We start from the raw sequence: 21021 nt of genomic DNA, 5'->3' as shown, positions 1-21021 counted from the left end.
CTGTGTCAAATAGTCAGTCTAATGCACTTTGACAGTGCATCCTGAATTACTTGAAAGCAATACTGCACTTCATGCACAGGTTACTTTGGTTACAAATCTATATTATTGCCCATTAAAAAGCTGCTAAACCATAGATCCACTTTTTATACCTTTGTACATTGTTCTTGTATGCTTTTATGCTTGTTTCCTAGTGTAACGTATTCCACTGTCTACCTGTTTTGCTTTTATTTTTCCTTTAGTTTTTATGTATTGTGTGGGAGTATGGATGAAAATTTGCATCTTTGCTAAATCCGGCATATTGTCATTGCATTATCATGTAATGTTCATTTATATGCACTGTCCAAATAAACGAATAATGTAAAGTCACACCTTCTGTATTAGAGACACATTTTGGTCATGGTAGTCTGACTGATTGTTGGTCTTGTGTGCGTAGATGACCAGGTGTTGGTCTGACTGATTGTTGGTCTTGTGTGCGTAGATGACCAGGTGTTGGTCTGACTGATTGTTGGTCTTGTGTGCGTAGATGACCAGGTGTTGGTCTGACTGATTGTTGGTCTTGTGTGCGTAGATGACCACCTGGTCTGACTGATTGTTGGTCTTGTGTGCGTAGATGACCACCTGGTCTGACTGATTGTTGGTCTTGTGTGCGTAGATGACCAGGTGTTGGTCTGACTGATTGTTGGTCTTGTGTGCGTAGATGACCAGGTGTTGGTCTGACTGATTGTTGGTCTTGTGTGCGTAGATGACCAGGTGTTGGTCTGACTGATTGTTGGTCTTGTGTGAGTAGATGACCAGGTGTTGGTCTGACTGATTGTTGGTCTTGTGTGCGTAGATGACCAGGTGTTGGTCTGACTGATTGTTGGTCTTGTGTGCGTAGATGACCAGGTGTTGGTCTGACTGATTGTTGGTCTTGTGTGCGTAGATGACCACCTGGTCTGACTGATTGTTGGTCTTGTGTGCGTAGATGACCAGGTGTTGGTCTGACTGATTGTTGGTCTTGTGTGCGTAGATGACCAGGTGTTGGTCTGACTGATTGTTGGTCTTGTGTGCGTAGATGACCAGGTGTTGGTCTGACTGATTGTTGGTCTTGTGTGCGTAGATGACCAGGTGTTGGTCTGACTGATTGTTGGTCTTGTGTGCGTAGATGACCAGGTGTTGGTCTGACTGATTGTTGGTCTTGTGTGCGTAGATGACCAGGTGTTGGTCTGACTGATTGTTGGTCTTGTGTGCGTAGATGACCACCTGGTCTGACTGATTGTTGGTCTTGTGTGCGTAGATGACCAGGTGTTGGTCTGACTGATTGTTGGTCTTGTGTGCGTAGATGACCAGGTGTTGGTCTGACTGATTGTTGGTCTTGTGTGCGTAGATGACCAGGTGTTGGTCTGACTGATTGTTGGTCTTGTGTGCGTAGATGACCAGGTGTTGGTCTGACTGATTGTTGGTCTTGTGTGCGTAGATGACCAGGTGTTGGTCTGACTTATTGTTGGTCTTGTGTGCGTAGATGACCAGGTGTTGGTCCACCTGGAGGACGGTGTGGACCAAAAGGTTGCCGAGGAGCTGAGGAGGCGGGGCCACCTTGTCAAGTGGCCAGTCACAGGTAATTTATTATTACTGGTACTACTATAGTAGCCCTGTTATTTGTTAACTATTTTATATTCAGCAGATGATGGATGGAGCCCGCACACCACAGATACAAAAAAGACGTTCTTTATTGAGAATTCTGACCTATTCTGAACTATTTTACATTCAGCATTATTTAACTAAAGTGGTATTTTAGTGGTATCGACCAGGTTTACCTATGTATAAATGTATAAAAACATTAAGTTGGGTATACAATTTAAGACGTAAGGAAACAAAAAACTTGTTGTTGAAAGAAGGAATCAATTAATGAAAGGGAATTGAATATTCTATTCCATCTACAGATTTAAAGTCATAATTTTCCAGTTTCTGTCCGTATTCATTTGATATTCATTTAACATGAAAGCTGTGGGTTATTATGGCCCAGTAGTTTGACACAGAGTCGCCCATTTATCCAGCTATCCAGAAATGAAAGGAGCCAAATGTTCAACGTAACACATGACCATGGCGGGTACAGTCTGTGGCACGGATGGTGCAAGCTGCATCACAACACAAGCACAAGAAATATAAACATTGATTTTTGATGCCATGATACCTAGTGTGCAAGTCAAACTTAGGTTACTTATTTGCCAAGATGACAGAAAGGTGTGATGGCATCAGTAGACCTTCACTCATTCATTCATTATTTCATTCATTCCTATACTCCCAGGACATGAAAGGTATCTGTTTGGGCGGGGTCAGATCATCACTGTGGGGGATTGGTGGAACCCATCTGTCCGTCAAGCTGATCGTCCAACCAGAGTGCTGTGGGCAGGGTCAGATCCCAGAGCAGACGGGTGTGCAATGGGGTACTAGACCAGCTTTTTTCTTTGTGTTCATAACTTGCTAATTGAATAGACTTAATACATTCTATTGATTGATTGATTGATTGATTCAATGAAAGTACAGCAATACAAAGAAAAGGCAAATGGATGAGACACAAAAAAGCCAAAGGCTTGTTTCCGTTGTGGTCCATTAAACATTCAACACTCAAGCAGCTGAACAAACAACGATATGAAATACAAATTATTGCTTATGTCCCTGGTTCTCAATGTGGGGTCCCCAGCTAAATGATTGATCGTTAGGAACCAAAATTGCCCCGGTTCGTTTTTTGACGCATGCGACGGAGACGCAACGCGCCCGGTGGAGCCCCGCCGTTAAGCTTCAAGTCCAACGTCACTTCATGAAGTAGCTGGATAGCATTCTAACGCTGGTTTGTTGATGGACAGAAGAGTCTGTGGTATTATATACTGTGGTATTATATACTGTACACTATGGCCTAACCCTTTTAGATCACATCTTCGGTCATATAGTGCAGTGGTTCCCAAACTCGAGAACCAAAAGAGAAATTTGATGGATCTCCCCGGGTTCCAAACTAGTGAACATGTCTGATCTACAAGCTCACAACACGTCGAAATGCTTGTAGATGCTATTTTCACTACTTTTTTATTTTATTTTAATTGTTATGTTTGTTATGGATTCTTTTTTAATGTAAGTTCTTTAGATTTTAGATATTATTTTTGTTCTTAAATCATTTTAAATAATGTAACAAAATAAATATAATAATCGTGACCCACTGTTTGGGAAACACTGATATAGTGCACCTAATTGACACTGGTACTGTATGCCCGATCCGCATAAAATGAAAGAGAAATAATGCTTAATAACGTGCACCTTCATTTGAATGCTGTGGCACAGACACTGGGTATGCAATACGGGTATTGCATAACAGGGTGGGGCATGCATCCCTATTTGCATTGTTCATGAGTAGGCCGGTGCCCATCGGGCACTTTTGTAGTAGTAGTAATAATAATAATATAACCAGTAAGACGCCCTGAGGGCGAGAAACGAAAAACAACAGAGCTTCTTAATACGGCACAGTTGAGAAGCAGGAGTTAAACTATTAATCTGATGTCAGTGAGGTCAGATGTAGAGTTGCTGTCCGGCTCCATACATTCAAATCTAGTATGTCAAACCATGTATGGCTATCCAGGGTTTGATGAGGTCAGTGTCGTGATGTGTTGTACCAACTTGGTTCATTTGCAAGTGTGACTCGTGTCGCGGCAACCACACTGGTTGTCATGAGACGGTCACGGTATGGCCATATATTGACATTCCCATATATGCGCTTAATATTGATGGCATCAGGGATCTCCATATATGGGCATTCCTAGCCGATGCCCTAATACAATCCCTGTTATGTCCATCATGTGAGACGTGAGACGTCATGTGGCCAATATAAATACATCTTGTGACGTTTTATACAATAATAAACACACTGCATTCATGTCTAGTAACGTATATAGTGGCAGTGAATCTGCACTGCCACTATATAGTGCGTGCCCCTCACTTCACAAGAGTGTGATTTTTATAAAGTAGTCTAGGAACTATCCTCAGGAAGAGTCCCTATGACTTTTTTTCCTGGATTCACAACCCAATGCCAAACTATTTATTTTGAATTCCCGTTCTACTGACTCATGTATCAGAGGTTTAATATTTATGTTAAATATGAGTCAAACATTGTATTTGTCGGTTTTATGGAAACATAAGGAGTTAGACCATTTTACATTGCAGTCATTGTGTTGCGTTGCGTATCTGGCTGATGTCAAGCAGCAGGAAGTAGGTCATTGAGGGACTTCCTGCTTCCTGTCTGAGTCATCAAGCTAAGAACGGAGAACCCCATACTGTAGTATACCATATGTATGGATACCTCGTCAGCTGCTGCTGTTCATTGGACCGATGCGTCATCATGGCTGCCATGTTGTGGAAGGCGAGCCGTGTCTCCTAATGTATGCCCCATCTATTGAAGTAGGGTGTCTCTCCCTAAGTAAAAGATAGAGAGAGAGAGACAGCCATGTTGGAGTATGGGCATGCACCCTCTGTTATTCATAATAGTGCTGTGTACATTCTGTATGGATGGATGGGTGTTTGTGATATTATGGCGCGTACGCCATGATGTGCACATCATGTCTATCCATGATGTGCAGCACCTATGCATGTGTGACACTGGGCGGTGTGTGTTATCTATCTGCAAATGTATTTTTAGCAGCAGGGACACGCCTTGCTGTCCTGTCCCTGACCACATCATTCTGACAAAAAAAAGGCCAAAATGACTTCCAGGGTCCCTGTATTGTAAAGCTGACTGTATGCAAGTGAACATTGTAGGCTAATCATGTATGTTATACTATGCTACTCTAATCAAGTACAAATCTTGATTTCCATTAATTTGAAGTCCATTCAGTAAGGGTGTTTTTAGGTTCCCATACTAGGGCATTCTAGGGCTAGTTCTAGTTTACTAGTCGACTAGTCGCCTTTGGCTAGTTCTAGTTTACTAGTCGACTAGTCGACTAGTTGTGTGTTTATTTTCTTTTTTGGAAATAAATATTTGTACATTTAAAAAACTTAAAAATGCGAAGGGCTAGTAACTATAATCTACCTGATTTTGAGGCCTACAAAATGGCGAAAAATAAATAAATAAAACTTTTCTTCTTTTTTTCTAGTCAACTAGTACCAACAAGGTCGACTAGTGAATTTACTAGTCGACTAGTTGCATAATGCCCTATCCCAGGGGTCTGGAACCTTTTTGAAACAAAGTGCCATGTTTTTAGTTTCTAGATAGTCAGTGTGTCACTTTAATGACACCACACCATGCACAATTCCAACATTTTTGTTTTTGATTGTCCACGAATATAACCTTTTACCTTGATAAATATTCTTTCACATTGTTATAATGATCATTAGACTCAGAGCATAGCCCTTCTATCTCCCTCCCCAGTCAGAGTTCAGAGTTTTAATGAATGTAGAATGATGTGCAGGACGTAATTTACATACAAATATGAGTGAATTCATTTATTAGATTTTTTTTAATGCCAGTGTGCCAGTGATCACCGTCCTTTGTGCCAAGGTTGGCACCAGTGCCAAAGGTTGCCTACCCCTGCCCTATCCCATACATGTATTTTCGTTTGTATGTCTGCTCTTGCAGAGAGCAGCATCGATGGTAAATCTGTAGTAGTAGAAAGAGCAAGTTGGAGTGAACTGTTGTTTGCTTTTGATCTCCTTACTTTCCCCGATCCTTCCAGTGCCGAGCCATCAGCACCAGAACAGAACCACGTGTTCTGTCCACCCAACACTGCTGCGTTAATTAGGCCTGCCCGCTGCCTGTTAAACAAGCTCCTTAATGGAATGTAATAGTGTGCCTCATTAGCTGTCAACTCCAGATTACAGCCCAGTTGATCTGGATCTGATGCATTCCAGCTGGATTATAAAACTCATTACAATAATATATGAAACCACACACACTCGTGTGCGCACACACACACACACACACACACACACACACACACACACACACACACACACACACACACACACTCGCACACACTCGCACTCACTCACTTAGCCTCTTGACACATGCAGGTAGGTCCAAATGAAGGGGGCACAGTATCATTCAGTAGGAGTTGTCATGACCTGCTAACCTAGATAGAGGTGCCGAGTTATCATGTTGATCCAGAGAGTCAGTGAGAAGGTACTGACACAGCCTTGAACAAGGACTGTCAGGTCAACTGTCTTCTGTTTTACAACTCACAACAGAGCACACACACTTTGTGTTTTTATTAAAACATCTCTTGCACATCTCCTGCACTGTACTCTGTACTGTATACATATATTTGACCACGCAAGTATTCTGTATCGCCTGATTGCTAATTTATTCTGCCATTATATTACGTGTTAGTTATTCTGGATACTTTCCCCCTGACTGCAACATACTGTATAGTTATATTTATACACTACTAGTGTCTGTATATGTTCATACTGTTTTTATTTTTTGTTTTGTTTTGCCAACAAATAAGGTTATTTTAGAACTACATACTTGATACACTTTTTCACTTTAATGTATTAATATTGTTGCTAAGTTTACGGAATTGCATTCTAGGATTACACTGCTCTACGCCCATTGTGTTTACAGATGCTCTGTGTGTGTGTGTGTGTGTGTGTGTGTGTGTGTGTGTGTGTGGGCTAGGCAAAATTATTTCCATTTAGAAGTGGAATTGAGATACTGTGAAACAGAAGTTAATGAGACACAATATTTCTGAGGGAGCTTAGTTCTTTTGTGCAGAATGTTGTGTGAAGCCCTGCTGCATAAGAGGACACACACACACACACACACACACACACACACACAGTGGTCTCTGTTCTTGTGGGATTTGTCATATTTCTTTGGCTCAGCTCTCTACAGGGGTTGTTCAGCCCCCTTCCTGTGTGTGTGTGCGTGTGTGTGTGTGTGTGTGTGCGCGTGTGTGTGTGTGTGCGTGTGTGTGTGTGTGTGTGTGTGTGTGTGTGTGTCCACATGGGCCTAAATGTATGCTCTCCTGAGGTGCCTTGCGTCATGGCAGAAATCCTTCGGTAAGGGAGGAAATTGCCATTTATGTATGTACAGTACACACACACTCACACACACTCATACACACTCACACACTCACACTCACTCACACACACACACACACACACACACACACACACACACACACACACACACACACACACATTCGTCAGGCCCCCATCAGTATTTGTTCATTTCCTCTCCAGCTGGCCTGACCCACCCCTCCTTCTTCTCGCTTTCTCTCCTCTGTCCATTCCCTCGCCGTGCTCTCGTCCCTGCGGTCGGTGGTGTGTTTTTGGGGTTGTTGCTATGTGCTGTTCAGTGGGATTCGCCAGGTCCCTGGGGCTGGCCCTGCTGCCCCTGGCCTTGTGCTCCATCGTGGCCAACCTGCTGCTGCTGTTCCCCATGGGACAGATCACCTACATCCAGGAGGGCCACTTGGCCAAATTCATCTATTACTTTGGCGGACTAGGAGGCGGAGGACTGCTGGTGAGTAGAAAGTATTCTGGTCTTTTGAACCACTTCTAGACCCTTCTATTCTTAGTCAAAATGGACCTGAGTTACAACTAATTGTCTTGGACCACTTTTCCCTCCCACCTAGTGTACATCTATATCTCTTTGCCAAAAATACAAGCTCACGGTGTGCCGCATTATGAGCTGTGAGCTTGTAGATCTATTTCTGGCGAATGTTACACCCGGAATATGGATGCTGGCAGTGGTTCAAGTGGTTAATCTTCTCTCTATATTTAGAGCTAATTATAGACGTTTCAGTTGAAAGAGGAAGGTGCCGGGCCGGTGAGCCAGGACTGTTTTTAGACGTTTTTTATCCTCTAGCACCCCTACATTTCATTTTATAATTAATACAAAGCCCCCTCACTTATTTTTGACAGTATGGCTGCTGCATGTTTGGCATGTTCAAGTATATGGTTTTGTGTTTGGATTTTGTAACTTAATAGCAACTTGCGTTTTAGGTGTGGTAGGCTGTCCTCCATCCTCCTACCATCTGTAGCGTCATACAAAATCTCTTTTCTTTTCTCTTCTTGTGTCTGGAATGGCTCATTTGAAATTTCATAATACATTCATAAACATTTCCCATCAGTTTTGTTTTGAGACACTTTCATAGTCCTTAATGGGACAACAAGGACTCAGGAAACATATTGCTGAAATAATTAACGTTTTAATGCAACTGTTATGCTGAAATAATTAATTTTGTTATCCGATAGCCTTAGGGGCCCCTCTAAAAGTGTGATCCTAGAATTGTCCCTAGTGAACCAAGACAATTATTCTCTTTTCTGCACTTCTGTTTTGATGAATTATCAATTTAAGAGTGGCTAGTTCTAGTGCTGTCACAAGGGACTTCAAATCACTATGTTCCATTCAGCTGAAATCTGAGTTTAGGTTACTTCTTTTTTTGTCTCTCCGTAATTTTGGTTACTTTGGCATATGTTCAGCTACATGGACAGCTACATTTAATATTTACATTATACTGTATAATATGTAGTCTGTGGTGGCCTTGTAGGTCAACTGAATTCAGCACAGTTTGAGAAGTTCTGCATCTTTTGACTATTTGCACGAATTTCTCTGGAACTCTGTTTTGACTGAAATACTGTTATGACAGTGCTAATGAAATCGCTTTGACCACAGCACATGAACCCTAGTGTGCGTATTCTGGGTAAAGTGAAAATAGCAGATATACAAGCTCTTGAGATCATGTAATTCCATAAAGACATTTGGTGTAGAGGGAAAAAGGGAGCTAGCATAGTATAGGCCGTTGGGCAGTATTCTGTAGGGTCAATTAGTGTACTAAACCAAAAGTATTCATACATATCAATGTATTCAATTCATAAATGTGAAATAAAGTATCATTTGGACATGAATTATATTTTCGATACACAGTTACATTAATGTATGTGTATCGTTTTTATAATGTATACTCAAATCTTGAGTGTTAATTCACAAAACAATGTGATTAGATTTGAGTGAAAAATAATAAATTAACATTGGAAATTGAACTGTGTTTGTGCATTTATGATTAGTTGTTGCTTTTATGCCATATCAACCATGTGTATCAAAAATATAAATAATATAATTCAGGTCTAAATGCCACTTTATGGTTTGTGGATTGAATATATTGATTGCATCTTTTGGGGGAGTTGTTTGCTTCTGTTGTTCATTGTGAACAATGGAGTGTTGTGTGTGTCAATTCATGGTTAAATCCTCATGCCCTATATGTGATAGTTGTACCCACTACCCATTGACTGAACAGAAAGGAGCTGTTCTGTTTGGTTTACTAATAGAACAGAGGAGATGTTGTGTTTTCCTGGACCAGATTAGACTTGTTGAACAGCAGATACAACTGCATTTGTATGTACAAAGTGTCACCCTATATACTGTTTCATTTGATTAGTTCATTCATTTGTTCATGAAAAAGACAAAAGGAAGAGATACTGGGAGATCGTTTGTACAACTGCAGACACATACACACTCATTGTATAATAAAAGGCGATATTTATATTTGTTCCTTGTAAGCGTGAGCTAAAGAAAGATTGTGGATAATGTGGACTATCTCTAACACTGGGGTTTCAAACTAAAAGCACTTTGTGCACAATTTCTATTACAAACAATAATGTTTATCACATAATGGAACTGACACCCCTGTCTGGTGCCAGGTAGCCACCACTTAACCTGCTGATATCATCCTAAATATTGTGGAGAAAAAAGTTAAAATAACACTCCTGAAAACTTTGGAAGCCAATCGTAGTCAATCAGGATGGAATATGAGAAATCAAACAGACCCGTCTTGATCACATGGGTATAGAGATCATGTGTACCGATTTGTGTGATAATTTGATCAAATCTGAAGGAGTAATATCAAAGAATGTGTTTTACATAAGTCGGCCTCCTGGTGGCACTATAGAGAGCAGATGTGAAAAATACAGGTCAAAGTTTTTTACTTTTCCTCTAGTAGTGCACATACAAAGTTGTACACAGATCGGTGCAGTTATAGGTAAAAACACGAATGGGCCTGTTATAGCGCCACCATGAGATTGATGTGTACATTTTCAAGTGGCATTCCTTCCTCGGCCTAGTGGGAATGTGCATGAAATATTTCTGATTTGAGGCATTTTGTTCAAAACGGACCAATCTTGGCAACTTTGGAAGGCAATCTTGGCCAATGGGGATGGAGTATGGGGAAGCGGACAGGTCAGTGTTGATCACATGACTATAGAGATGGTGCATACCGATTTGCGTGATGTATGGATAAAATGTGTACAAGTAATGTAATAAAATCGGCCTCATGGTTGTGCTATAACAGGCCGATGTGGAACATTTGGGGCAGATGTTTGTCGTTGGCATCCAGGGAGTATGTGTGCAGAGTTTGGCATCAACCGGGCCAACGGTGCCAGAGATTAGCTGTACACGGATGGACGGACGGAGTGCAAAACAACTCTCCCCATGCCTTCGGCTGGTGGAGAAAATAATGAAAATATGTAACATACCAGTAATTAACTCATTTTGGTCTGGGAGGGACAGGGGTAAAACTTAGAAAAACAGACCAGATATCACTGAAACGTAACAGAAATATATATATATTTAAAAAAACATTTACATTAAGATCTTTCATACAATGCATTCTGGAAGTGTATTTTGTTGACTTTGAAACTTGCTTAGAGCATCATGCTCCCTGGAGAATGAACCCTGACCTTTTGAGTGACCCCCAGTGACCCCCATGACATTTCCTCTTGTGCCATTCTGAGGCCAAAATGTCAGCCTTGCACACAATCTCATTATCTGATAGGCAGATTGAAAGATTAACGCTATTACTGACCCCATGGCCTTTATGCTATAGCACTCCCTATACACCAACATATTTGCTTTGCTTTTATTTTATTTTTTATTTTTAAGTACATTTACATGCCTTTCTTTGTATTAGATTAACATCAGAGGAAAGAGGATTGAACACTGCATGCTGCCACTCAAAGCACTGCATGCTGCCACTCAAACACTGCATGCTGCCACTCAAACACTGCATGCTGCCACTCAAACACTGCATGCTGCCACTCAAACACTGCATGCTGCCACTCAAACACTGCATGCTGCCACTCAAACACTGCATGCTAGCTGCCACTCAAACACTGCATGCTGCCACTCAAACACTGCATGCTGCCACTCAAACACTGCATGCTGCCACTCAAACACTGCATGCTGCCACTCAAACACTGCATGCTGCCACTCAAACACTGCATGCTAGCTGCCACTCAAACACTGCATGCTGCCACTCAAACACTGCATGCTGCCACTCAAACACTGCATGCTGCCACTCAAACACTGCATGCTGCCACTCAAACACTGCATGCTGCCACTCAAACACTGCATGCTAGCTGCCACTCAAACACTGCATGCTGCCACTCAAACACTGCATGCTGCCACTCAAACACTGCATGCTGCCACTCAAACACTGCATGCTGCCACTCAAACACTGCATGCTGCCACTCAAACACTGCATGCTAGCTGCCACTCAAACACTGCATGCTGCCACTCAAAGTGACTACTGGCAAATCACAGCACATCTTTTCATTGACTTGTCAGAATCATCAGTTCCTCTTCAGTGACATCACTTCCTCCTCAGTGACATCACTTCCAAGTCCCAGGAAAAGTCGTGCTGTGATTGCCAGTAGTCACTTTGAGTGGCAGCGTGCCGTGCCTCCAGTGCCGGTTCTAGGCCTTTTGAGGCCCTAGGCAACATATTATACAGAGCAAATGTTTATAAACAAATCCCAAATGTTTGTAAACAAATCCCAAATGTTTATAAACAAATCCCAAAATGTTTATAAATAAATCACAAATGTTTATAAACAAATCACAAATGTTTATAAACAAATACCAAAATGTTTATAAACAAATCCCAAATCCCTTGGTCCTACCCCCCCGACCAATGTGCCTCCATAAGAAGCATGTCACTCCAAGACTCCAGTGAACTGCAGCGGCGAATGACCCTTCCTTCTATGTCTATGATTGAACAGGGAACCTTCCACTTCCGTTTGTCACTGTGTAGCTTCCTACTTTATTACTTAAAGCTTTTAGGGCTCTAAGGATGGCAACGTTGGTCCATTAAAACCACTACCCACTGTAGTCCTGTTGCTAGCAGGCTCTTAGGCCCTTAGTCTTTGTCACAAGATGACAATTGACAACACATGATTTGCTGCAGGTGTCAAAAAAAAGATCTTTGTTACTCCCAGAGAGAACCTCAAATGTTTTGTCTCTGCTACCTCCAGCTCTGCTTCCTGTCTTTTCCTCAGTGCTACTTCCCTTTCATTCTTGCTGATACTTTCCTATCACACATCACACCTGACACTTTTATCCACCCATTCCAACATGCTTGCACTCGTTTCCTCACTGTTCCACTTGGGTTCCTCTCATTCACACACATGTATTCTGTCTCGCTGCGGCTAACTGTCAATCCTCTCCTTTCCAGGGCATATATCCAGTTCTCTACCTCTCTAGATTATCCTCTACCTGTCCTGTCTATCCTCATCACCATGGCGAACAAGAAGGGGCTCAGTGCTGATCCTTGATGCAGACCCACTTCCACCTTGAACTCCTCTGTCACTCACACACCCATAGCACACCTCACCACTGTCTTACAACTTCCATGCATATCCTGCCCCACTCTAACATAGGTTACTTCTCTGTCACTCCAGACTCTCATACAATACCACAGTTCCTCTCTTGGCACACTATCATATGCTTTCTCCAGATCTACAAAGAAATGTTGCAGTTCCCTCTGACCTTCTCTGAACTTCTCTGTCAACATCTGTAGTACTCTTCCTTGGCAAGTTGGCATGAAACCATACTTAAATAGCCTATATACCGTGCAAACTAGAAACATGGTGGTGTCTGTAGTTATACTTTGTGTGTGAATAGAAGATTCATCTGGCTAGATTCTAGCCTTTCTTTAGCATGTTCTATCTATTAACATGCTAATTATTCAAATATTTGTATTGAAATTTTCCACAAACATGCTAAATACTTTATATTAGAAAGGTTATCAAGGTTATTCTGGGGATTTGTGCGCACCATGCTGTGTCTTTGAGACCTCAACTCTCATCTGGCTGTTTTTCCTTCTTTTTTTGTCGGTTCTCTCTTTCTGGAAATGGCAGAACACTCGCAGTCAACGACGTTGGACCCTCTGCGATGAATCTATCTATAGCCATCTGTCTTCCTCTGTCTCTCACATCCTCCTTCTTTCCTTCTCACTCTCCCAGCCTTCCTCTGTCTCTCTTTTCCCCCACGCTCTCTCCTTCCCTCCTCACACTGTCTTCCTGTACGTTAAGGATATAGTTCTTTAGGGGGGCATCCAGGATGTTTATGCAGTGATGGTTTGATCTCTCTCTCTCTCTCTCTCTCTCTCTTTCTCTGTGTGTGTGTGTGTGTGTGTGTGTGTGTGTGTGTGTGTGTGTGTGTGTGTGTGTGTGTGTGTGTGTGTGTGTGTGTGTGTGTGCGTGTGTGTGTCAAACCTTGAGAACTTAATCCCTCCCTCTGTGAGGATGGGATTTTTCGAGTCCCTGACCTCTGTGATGGAGAAACAGGCAGGAAAGAGAGACGAGGAAGGAGAGAAAGAGAGAGAGGGGGGAGGAGTGAGGAGGAGAAGGACAGGAAATGCCATCATACAATGGAAATTGTAGAATCATTTTCTCTCTCTCTCTTTCTCTTTGTTTCTGGGTTGCTTTTGTTCAATCTTGTGTAAACTGGTTAGCACACGGGTCCGTGAAGTGAGGGGCGCTCTTATCATCATAGATCTGTATCTGTCTGTCCATATTATGGGTATAAAAGGGACATGGACAGACAGATACAGACATCTACATATATGGGCATAAAATGGACCAGGACTGACAGATCCAGAGATCTACATATATGGGCATATCAGTGGGATTGGCGGTGTGACGTAGGTGTGAGGGCTGCATAGCACAAAGGTTCTTAGCGATCCCCCCCAAAATAATCACATTTGAAGTTGAACTTGGGACCCCGCATCCTGACAAGCCCTTGTTATTACATTTTGTTGAACTCGATTCCATTCTGAAAATAGCCGATATACATGCTCACGATGCCTCGCCAACATGCCATTGTGAGCAAGTAAATTGGCTTTTTCACAATTTCGGTCCAAATCTTTATGATAAGAACTATTTTTCATAGAGCTTCTTTGGCTTGGAATATGCTCCCCATAAATGTTATGAGACACCAGAAGTAAATTTTCTTTTAAAAAGTAAAAAAAATGTAAACATAAATGGGAGATCACTGGGATTACCAGGCTAATTATCAGTATTATAGAGTGCCAAAGTCCTGACGTCACTCACTTATCCCCTAGTTCCCCCTGGTTCACGGAAGTAATTTCTCGATGGAGAATAACATGGGGTGATCTTAATATCGTCTACTATAAGCCTTGTGGTCCAAAAATAAAGAAGCTGTCTCTGTGTTATTGTCATGGAGGTGCCTCTGTATCGTTTGCGACAGTCAGTCACTCATATATGATATACAGTCTGTTTCTAGCGAAAATGTAACTAGTTCAGTTGCAGTGACAATAGCGTTTTCTCTCAGTCAGTTGATTCTTCATATCCATATGAGTGAAGCGTCCGGGGTGACATGTTTAATTTTCAAACAGTTCTTATTTGAGGCGAACTAAAATCCCCCTATGGGGATTACAATGCAAATACACATTACAATCAAGTACATGAACCCATGGATTTGCGCCCTCTACCGATATTGACGTCAGACTTCGGTGCTCTATTATAACTGGATTAGCCTAATTAAAATGTAGTGTCTTACTCAAAAGTGAACTGCAGGCACTGCTCTCTTTGGTCATGGCTTTTTCATCAATACAACTTTTAATTGTGAATTCTCCATAGTCCATAACTCCTTTGTTTTAATCCCAAACAAATGGAGAATATATTATAGCCTAATATCGTCACTGTTCCTCATATGTCCAAAACTGTTACTTTTCAGGATTCAAAAGTAGCAAAAATAGCAGCAAGCACAAAATGCTTCACTTGTGAATCTGCCCAACAGCAACGATATGCAATATTGTATTAGTAAGCATGCAACTTGCACTGTAACAAGACAGAGGATCAAATCTGAGTTAAATTTGAATTTAGGATTTTACAGTTCTATGGAGCAACACTACTTGGCTGACATGCAGGACTTTTTTTTCTCTCTTTTTTTTAAAGTGCTATTTTCTTCTGCTTCCAGATGCTGGTTCCAGCTGTGATCTTCACCACTCTGGGGAAATGTAGCTGCTGCTACAATGAGGGCTTAATGGTGAGGAACTAACCCTACCACCATCATTATTTAAGGTCCTACAAACAAGTGGCTCTCAAACCTTTCCTATGATTTCTGTAAAAAAATGAATCTGCTATCTGAAAAGACTTGAGTTCTTAAAATGTTTATGTTTAGTCAACATTTTTTTCTGAACACACACACACCTACAAGCTCACAGCGCATAATTGCGATCTTGTAGATTGGCAACTGATTTTGATGCTATATTTGCTGAGGACCGCCTGGATCCACACTTTGAGAACCACTGTTACAAATTTCACTGGAGGGAAGGCTATGTAGCAAGTTCACCGTATTCTGTCTCACGACTGTTCGGTCAAGAGTCACTCTGAAAATATAATTTATGATTTTTCACTACCACTGTCATAGTCATAGTAGAGCAGCAGAGAGTACCACAACCTTCCTTCCGTTTATAATCTAATCTGTCATTTACGCTCGTTAATAATGCCAATGCTGTGTCCGTACGAAATGGAATGCTAATGCTAATCCAGACCAAAGAGGTCCACAAAGGTCCTATTGTTAATATAGGCAGTAACACACCACAGTTTAGCAGCTGCTGTTCCCTATCTCCCTAAGCTCTCTATCTCTCTCTGTGTGTGTGTGTGTGTGTGTGTGTGTGTGTGTGTGTGTGTGTGTGTGTGTGTGTGTGTGTGTGTGTGTGTGTGTGTGCGCGTGCGCGAGAGAGAGACAGCGAGAGACTGTCGTCTGTCTTATCTGTCTAAAACAGAGATAAACTTTTGAAATGCTATTGCTTTCACGCAGATGGACAGGCAGCGGGAACTCTCTGACAGGGAGAGAGAACACATACACAATTGTTACATAATTGCACTTTATTTTACAATTCTCATGCTCTCTGTCTATGTCTTTGTCTTGGTGTCTGTCCGTGTCCTTCCATGCCCCCAACACAACACACACACACACACACACACACACACACACACACACACACACACACACACACACACACACTCTCTCTCTCTCTAGATGTGTGGGTCGGTGCTGGCGGCTGTGGTGGGCCTGGCTGGCTCTGCTTACAGTTTTGTCATGTCAGGGCTGGCCTTGTTGGAGGGACCCCACTGCTTCACATCTCTGGGATGGAAGGACCCCTTTGAACAGCAGGGAGGGAAGTAAGTGGATTAACCCATTAAGACCCCTTTCTAAAAATCAGTGGTGCAAACCTAAATATGCTTTAGTTTCACTGGATTCGCAACCCTGTTTTCTCTTTACTCATTATGTGCACACTTTTTATTTTATTTTATTTTAGGTATAATTAATCAGTGCCACAGTAATTTGAAAGAAAAATGTCCACATGATAACACAATGTATGTACAAATAGTGTGCGATAGACTATCCTTTCTTAACACTGTCTTTTCGGAGGTTCATGTTGCATCTGATCTACTCTCCCTCTGTCTCCCACTCTTATTCTCTCTGATTCTCCCTCTCCCTGCCTTCCTTCTTTGTGCTTTCCTCTCTTTGTGCCCCCATTCCCTCTCGGCCTCTCCTGTTTGCCGCAGGTATCTGTTGGAGCCTGAGTCATGGTCGGCGTGTCTGCAGCCTGTACACATAGTAGAGTGGCACGTGACTCTGTTGTGTGTGTTACTGGGCCTGGCCATACTGGAGTTCATTATCTGTCTTCTACAGCTGGGCAACGGTTTGATCAATGCTGTCTGCAGGCCCTGTTGCTACAAACAGGAATATAGTCTCAATGCTTAGGGATCTTGTAGACCAGTAGTTCCCAAACTGGGGGTCAGGATGGGGTGGGGATCCCCAAATTATTTGGGGGGGTTCCCACTCCCCAGATGATTAGCTGTCCAGTATAAGTGTACAGGATATCTGCACATTTCTAAAGTTACAAATTTCAGTTGATTGACTTTTAAGACCTTTTTAATACCAAATTGTCAATTATTAAGAACGAGGCAAACATTGTGAAAATAGCTTATCTACAACCTCACAACTACTCGCAGTTGAGCTTGTAGTTCGGCTATTTTCACAATATTTATCTGTGACACTGAGTCAAACTAAATGTAAAGCCAGCAATTCCAAGTGCTTTTCAGGGTGTCAGTTCAAATTAGCTCTGGTCCATAGCTCTAATGCGTTGCATTTAGAGCTATGTTACACTCGACTTCCGCCGCTCGCATGAATGCAGACCAGCCTCTCGTCTTTAGCGTAAATAAAAATAACGTTTTTGCTACTCACCAAAACAAAGGCGGGGTGTGTCATTATAAAGCCTACTTTCCTTAGTGGGAGCACTCTGAGCCCCCCACCACACGTATAAATGGTACTTTTTGGCCAATTTATTTTTACTTTTAGTTACCGGTACTCCACTGCGCCTTCTACCGATAATCCGATATTGCCCAGAGTATTGCCTCATAGAGAATATTTTGTGAAATATTTTGTGGAAAAAAAAATCTCTTTCTGGCCAAAAAGTAGGCTACCGTTTATACGTGTGGCTGGTCTACATTCATGCGAGCGGTGAGTAACATAGCTCTAAATGCAACGCATTAGAGCTATGGATTAGAGCTAAGTTCAAATATGATTATTTTGGCGGGTCGCGGCCTGAAAGGTTTGGGAACCCTTGTTGTTGACATGGACATGACATGAATACACGTAATGGACACAACAGAAAAGCGCGAGTCGTCTGCGTATACAGTACAGACGTGTGCTTGTGCACACAGATGCAGTACATGCATGCATGTCCTAGAGTCAGTGTTTGGACAAGCACAGACAACCTCAGTCTATAGACACAATCAACATGAAAAATGTGTACATACAGTACAAGTGTGCCAACTTGACCACTGAAGTCCTGCCGTCACTGCCACTAGAGGGCGCTATTCCCCTGGTTCGTGGGGTAATTTATTGTGTTGAAATCCCCACAGGGGTATCTTAGATCGCCTCATGTAAGAATTGTGTCCGAAAAAATAAACAAATCACCCCGGCGATTTTACTCATATGGATATGAAGTATCAACATCAAAATGTACAAATTTACCCAAAGAGTATAAGCTAACACAAATTGTGTTACACAATAAACGCTAGAAATTTGTCAGACAACCCATGTCGCACACAACATACATGCACACGTCTATTCTCCATTGACTTGACGGAGTGTGACATAGCGTGTGTGTGTGTGTGTGTGTGTGTGTGTGTGTTTTTTCTGTGTGTGTTTCCTTGCTGCTGTGTTTTTGTTGCATATTTGCAACAGAGTGCACAGAGACCCCTTGGGGTGATGTTGCACTATAAATAAAAATAAACTGAAACTGAACGATTATAATAAATGATGCAGAGCCACCCCCCTGACAGAAAATCCTGGATGATTTGTTTATTTTCCTAACACAGTTCTAAAATTCCGATCTACAGGGAATTCCAACACAGAAAATAACACCATGAACCAGGGAAAAAGCACTCTCTAGCGGCAGTGATGTCATAGTTAAACAGTACACTGAGTACAGTCATATGGGTCCATTTGGTTATTATGCCTATGAATATCATAGTTACACAGTACTACAGTCCTATTGGTCCATTTGGTTCCGTTCGTGCACTCAGGGTTACACATGAACACTGAGGATTTCACTGTGTACGTGTATAGCCTTACAGTCCAGACATAATGCGCTCACACACTTGACAGCCATGTCAGTGTAAACAGTACAACTTTATTTCACTTTAACTTTTTAGTTATAGATATCTTTATCTTGTTAAAGTGACAAAAATGCCTATTGTCAATAATGATAATAACCAGAAGCTAGTTTCTCGTGTGACTCTCAACAGAGAGAAGCATTTTCAAAGTATGAATACATGTCTGTGCTAATCGCTGGATGATTGGCACACATGGAGCAAATGAGCAAAGAAAACAGCAACTAAAATACAATGCATCTGTCAAGTTTGTGATTTTATTTTTTATTTGTATTTATGTTACTTTAATCCCTTGTCATCTCCTGTACACAGCTAGTGCACAAACTACACATATAATCATTGTCAACCTGGTACTGTAGATAGACTGAAACTGGCTAGTGGCCAATGGTAATTATGGTAAGCACTTCTATTTTCATTATTTGTGAAGAATTCTGGAAATTCTGAAAAAGACTTGCCCAAGATAGGGACACCAGGTTGCTAGTGGATGGTGGTACAGTAACTCTTGAGAGTGTACAAAATGGAACCAAATGGGCCCACAAAAGTTCATTTGGTTCCATTTATACTCTCTGAGCTATATGAACACTGAGGATTCTACAGCATACAGTAGATTGGAAATGAAAAAGGTTGAGGGTCACTGCTGTAATACCATATAAAGAGGCGGATATAACAATGGCATGCATGCCTGTGTATCAACTACACTACTGATTCTTAAGAAAAGTGTGTCTATAATTACACTGGATGGAAATTATATTTATGTTGAAATATACAGTATTAAATTGCCATTCGGCTCATACTTATAATGGCTGTTTGACAGACTTATTATGGAAGCGATTTGTGTAGGAGACTCAGGAAACTGATATATGTTACTCATGTCAGAAGTGTTGTTCGGCTACAGCATAGAACATGAATTATAATTGAAATGCAGGTTCTGTGGGATAAATACAGTTGGAGGTTAAGGCACCAAATGTACCACTGTCCACAAACAGTGCAGTTTTTCATGACAACCGCCAATCCGCCATGTACGGACAATGTCAAAGGAGAGATACGCCAGGAACTATATTGCAATCCCTTTGAACACACACAGTCATGTAACTTTAGGACATGAATTGATCAATGATTACTTCCTATTCCATGTTTGGCACAAAAGCACAGCATTGCTATGAATGGAAATTTCTGTTCTGTTCTTTTCTGTTTCTATTAGTTGGAACACAGATGGAGTTTCTTTAACACAGAGACAGGTTAATGTTTTTTGTGTGTTTTATAATGACATTTGTTACCATTTTCAGAAACTTCTATATTATTTGTGTTGATGTCTTCTGGATGCTATGTCAGTGTTAAAGACATTTTATATTTAGTATCATATTTTTTTAATGTATGTCTGTGTTGCCTTGAGTAAATAAATATTTTCCATTGTAAATGTCTTTGTCATTGTGTCATTCTGAATGTGAATGTTTGCACTTGGCTATGGGGAGAGGAAAGGTCACAGACCTTTCTAGGATATTGATTGACATATACTGTAGGCCTCAGTGGCCTAACTTACCGTAATTCACTGACCTACTTCCCAACACATTGGAAGAGGATTAGATTAGATGAATGCATACATTAGTGTAAACAATCTATAGTGCATATGCACAGTTCTCCACTGATTGTGAATACAGGACGGGTGGGTACTAGGGAAATGTGGGCACCATTTTTTTGGGAAGACTGGGCAAGAGAGAGCTAGTGCAATAGGAAGTTGACTCTTCCTGTTGCCTACTCTCCTCTCACCCGAGGAGTGGGCACTAGAGGTGCTCAGTCTTTCAAGAAGAGTGGGAACCTTATGGGGGAAAACTGCACCTGTAAGAATGAGCTGTATCTAGCCAGTAGTCGCTGTAATTCTCAATTCTTCCTTGTTGCAATGCCTAATTCATTCTAACACATTAGTTGAATTAAAGATTGATTATGTAAAATTGGAAAGAGTCTATATGAGAATAATAATAATGAATTGCATTTTTATGGCGCTTTTCTATGCACTACGTGCCTACTCAAAGCGCTTACAATGGTTCATTCATTCATACATTGGGAGGT

At 41.5% G+C, this 21021-nt stretch overlaps 2 protein-coding genes across 3 annotated transcripts in view; both read left to right on the top strand.

The window, feature by feature from the left end:
• The window catches only part of LOC308319945 (glutathione hydrolase-like YwrD proenzyme), a 94977-nt gene that overhangs the window by 10774 nt on the left and 63182 nt on the right, over positions 1–21021 (top strand). Inside the window, exons 11-12 of one of the 2 annotated variants that reach the window (XM_080770188.1) lie at positions 1502–1597; positions 2288–2451. In XM_080770188.1, the coding sequence (XP_080626314.1) occupies positions 1502–1597; positions 2288–2433 (242 nt within the window). In that variant the 3' untranslated portion in view covers positions 2434–2451. Of the gene's footprint in view, positions 1–1501; positions 1598–2287; positions 3250–21021 lie in introns of those variants that run through there. The other variant, XM_080770187.1, reaches the window with a different exon arrangement.
• On the top strand, positions 7245–20371 carry tm4sf18 (transmembrane 4 L six family member 18). The gene is made up of 4 exons (XM_080770139.1): positions 7245–7486; positions 15242–15310; positions 16310–16452; positions 16840–20371. Exons 1-4 carry the CDS (start codon positions 7307–7309, stop codon positions 17036–17038), a joined length of 591 nt encoding a protein of 196 aa, XP_080626265.1. The 5' UTR covers positions 7245–7306; the 3' UTR covers positions 17039–20371.

Source organism: Protomyctophum bolini (genome assembly GCF_963924005.1).
Source record: "Protomyctophum bolini genome assembly, chromosome: 8".
Classification (NCBI taxonomy): Eukaryota; Metazoa; Chordata; class Actinopteri; order Myctophiformes; family Myctophidae; genus Protomyctophum; species Protomyctophum bolini.
Note: the sequence above shows the minus strand (reverse complement) of the source record. Positions and strands in the feature narration are given on the sequence as shown.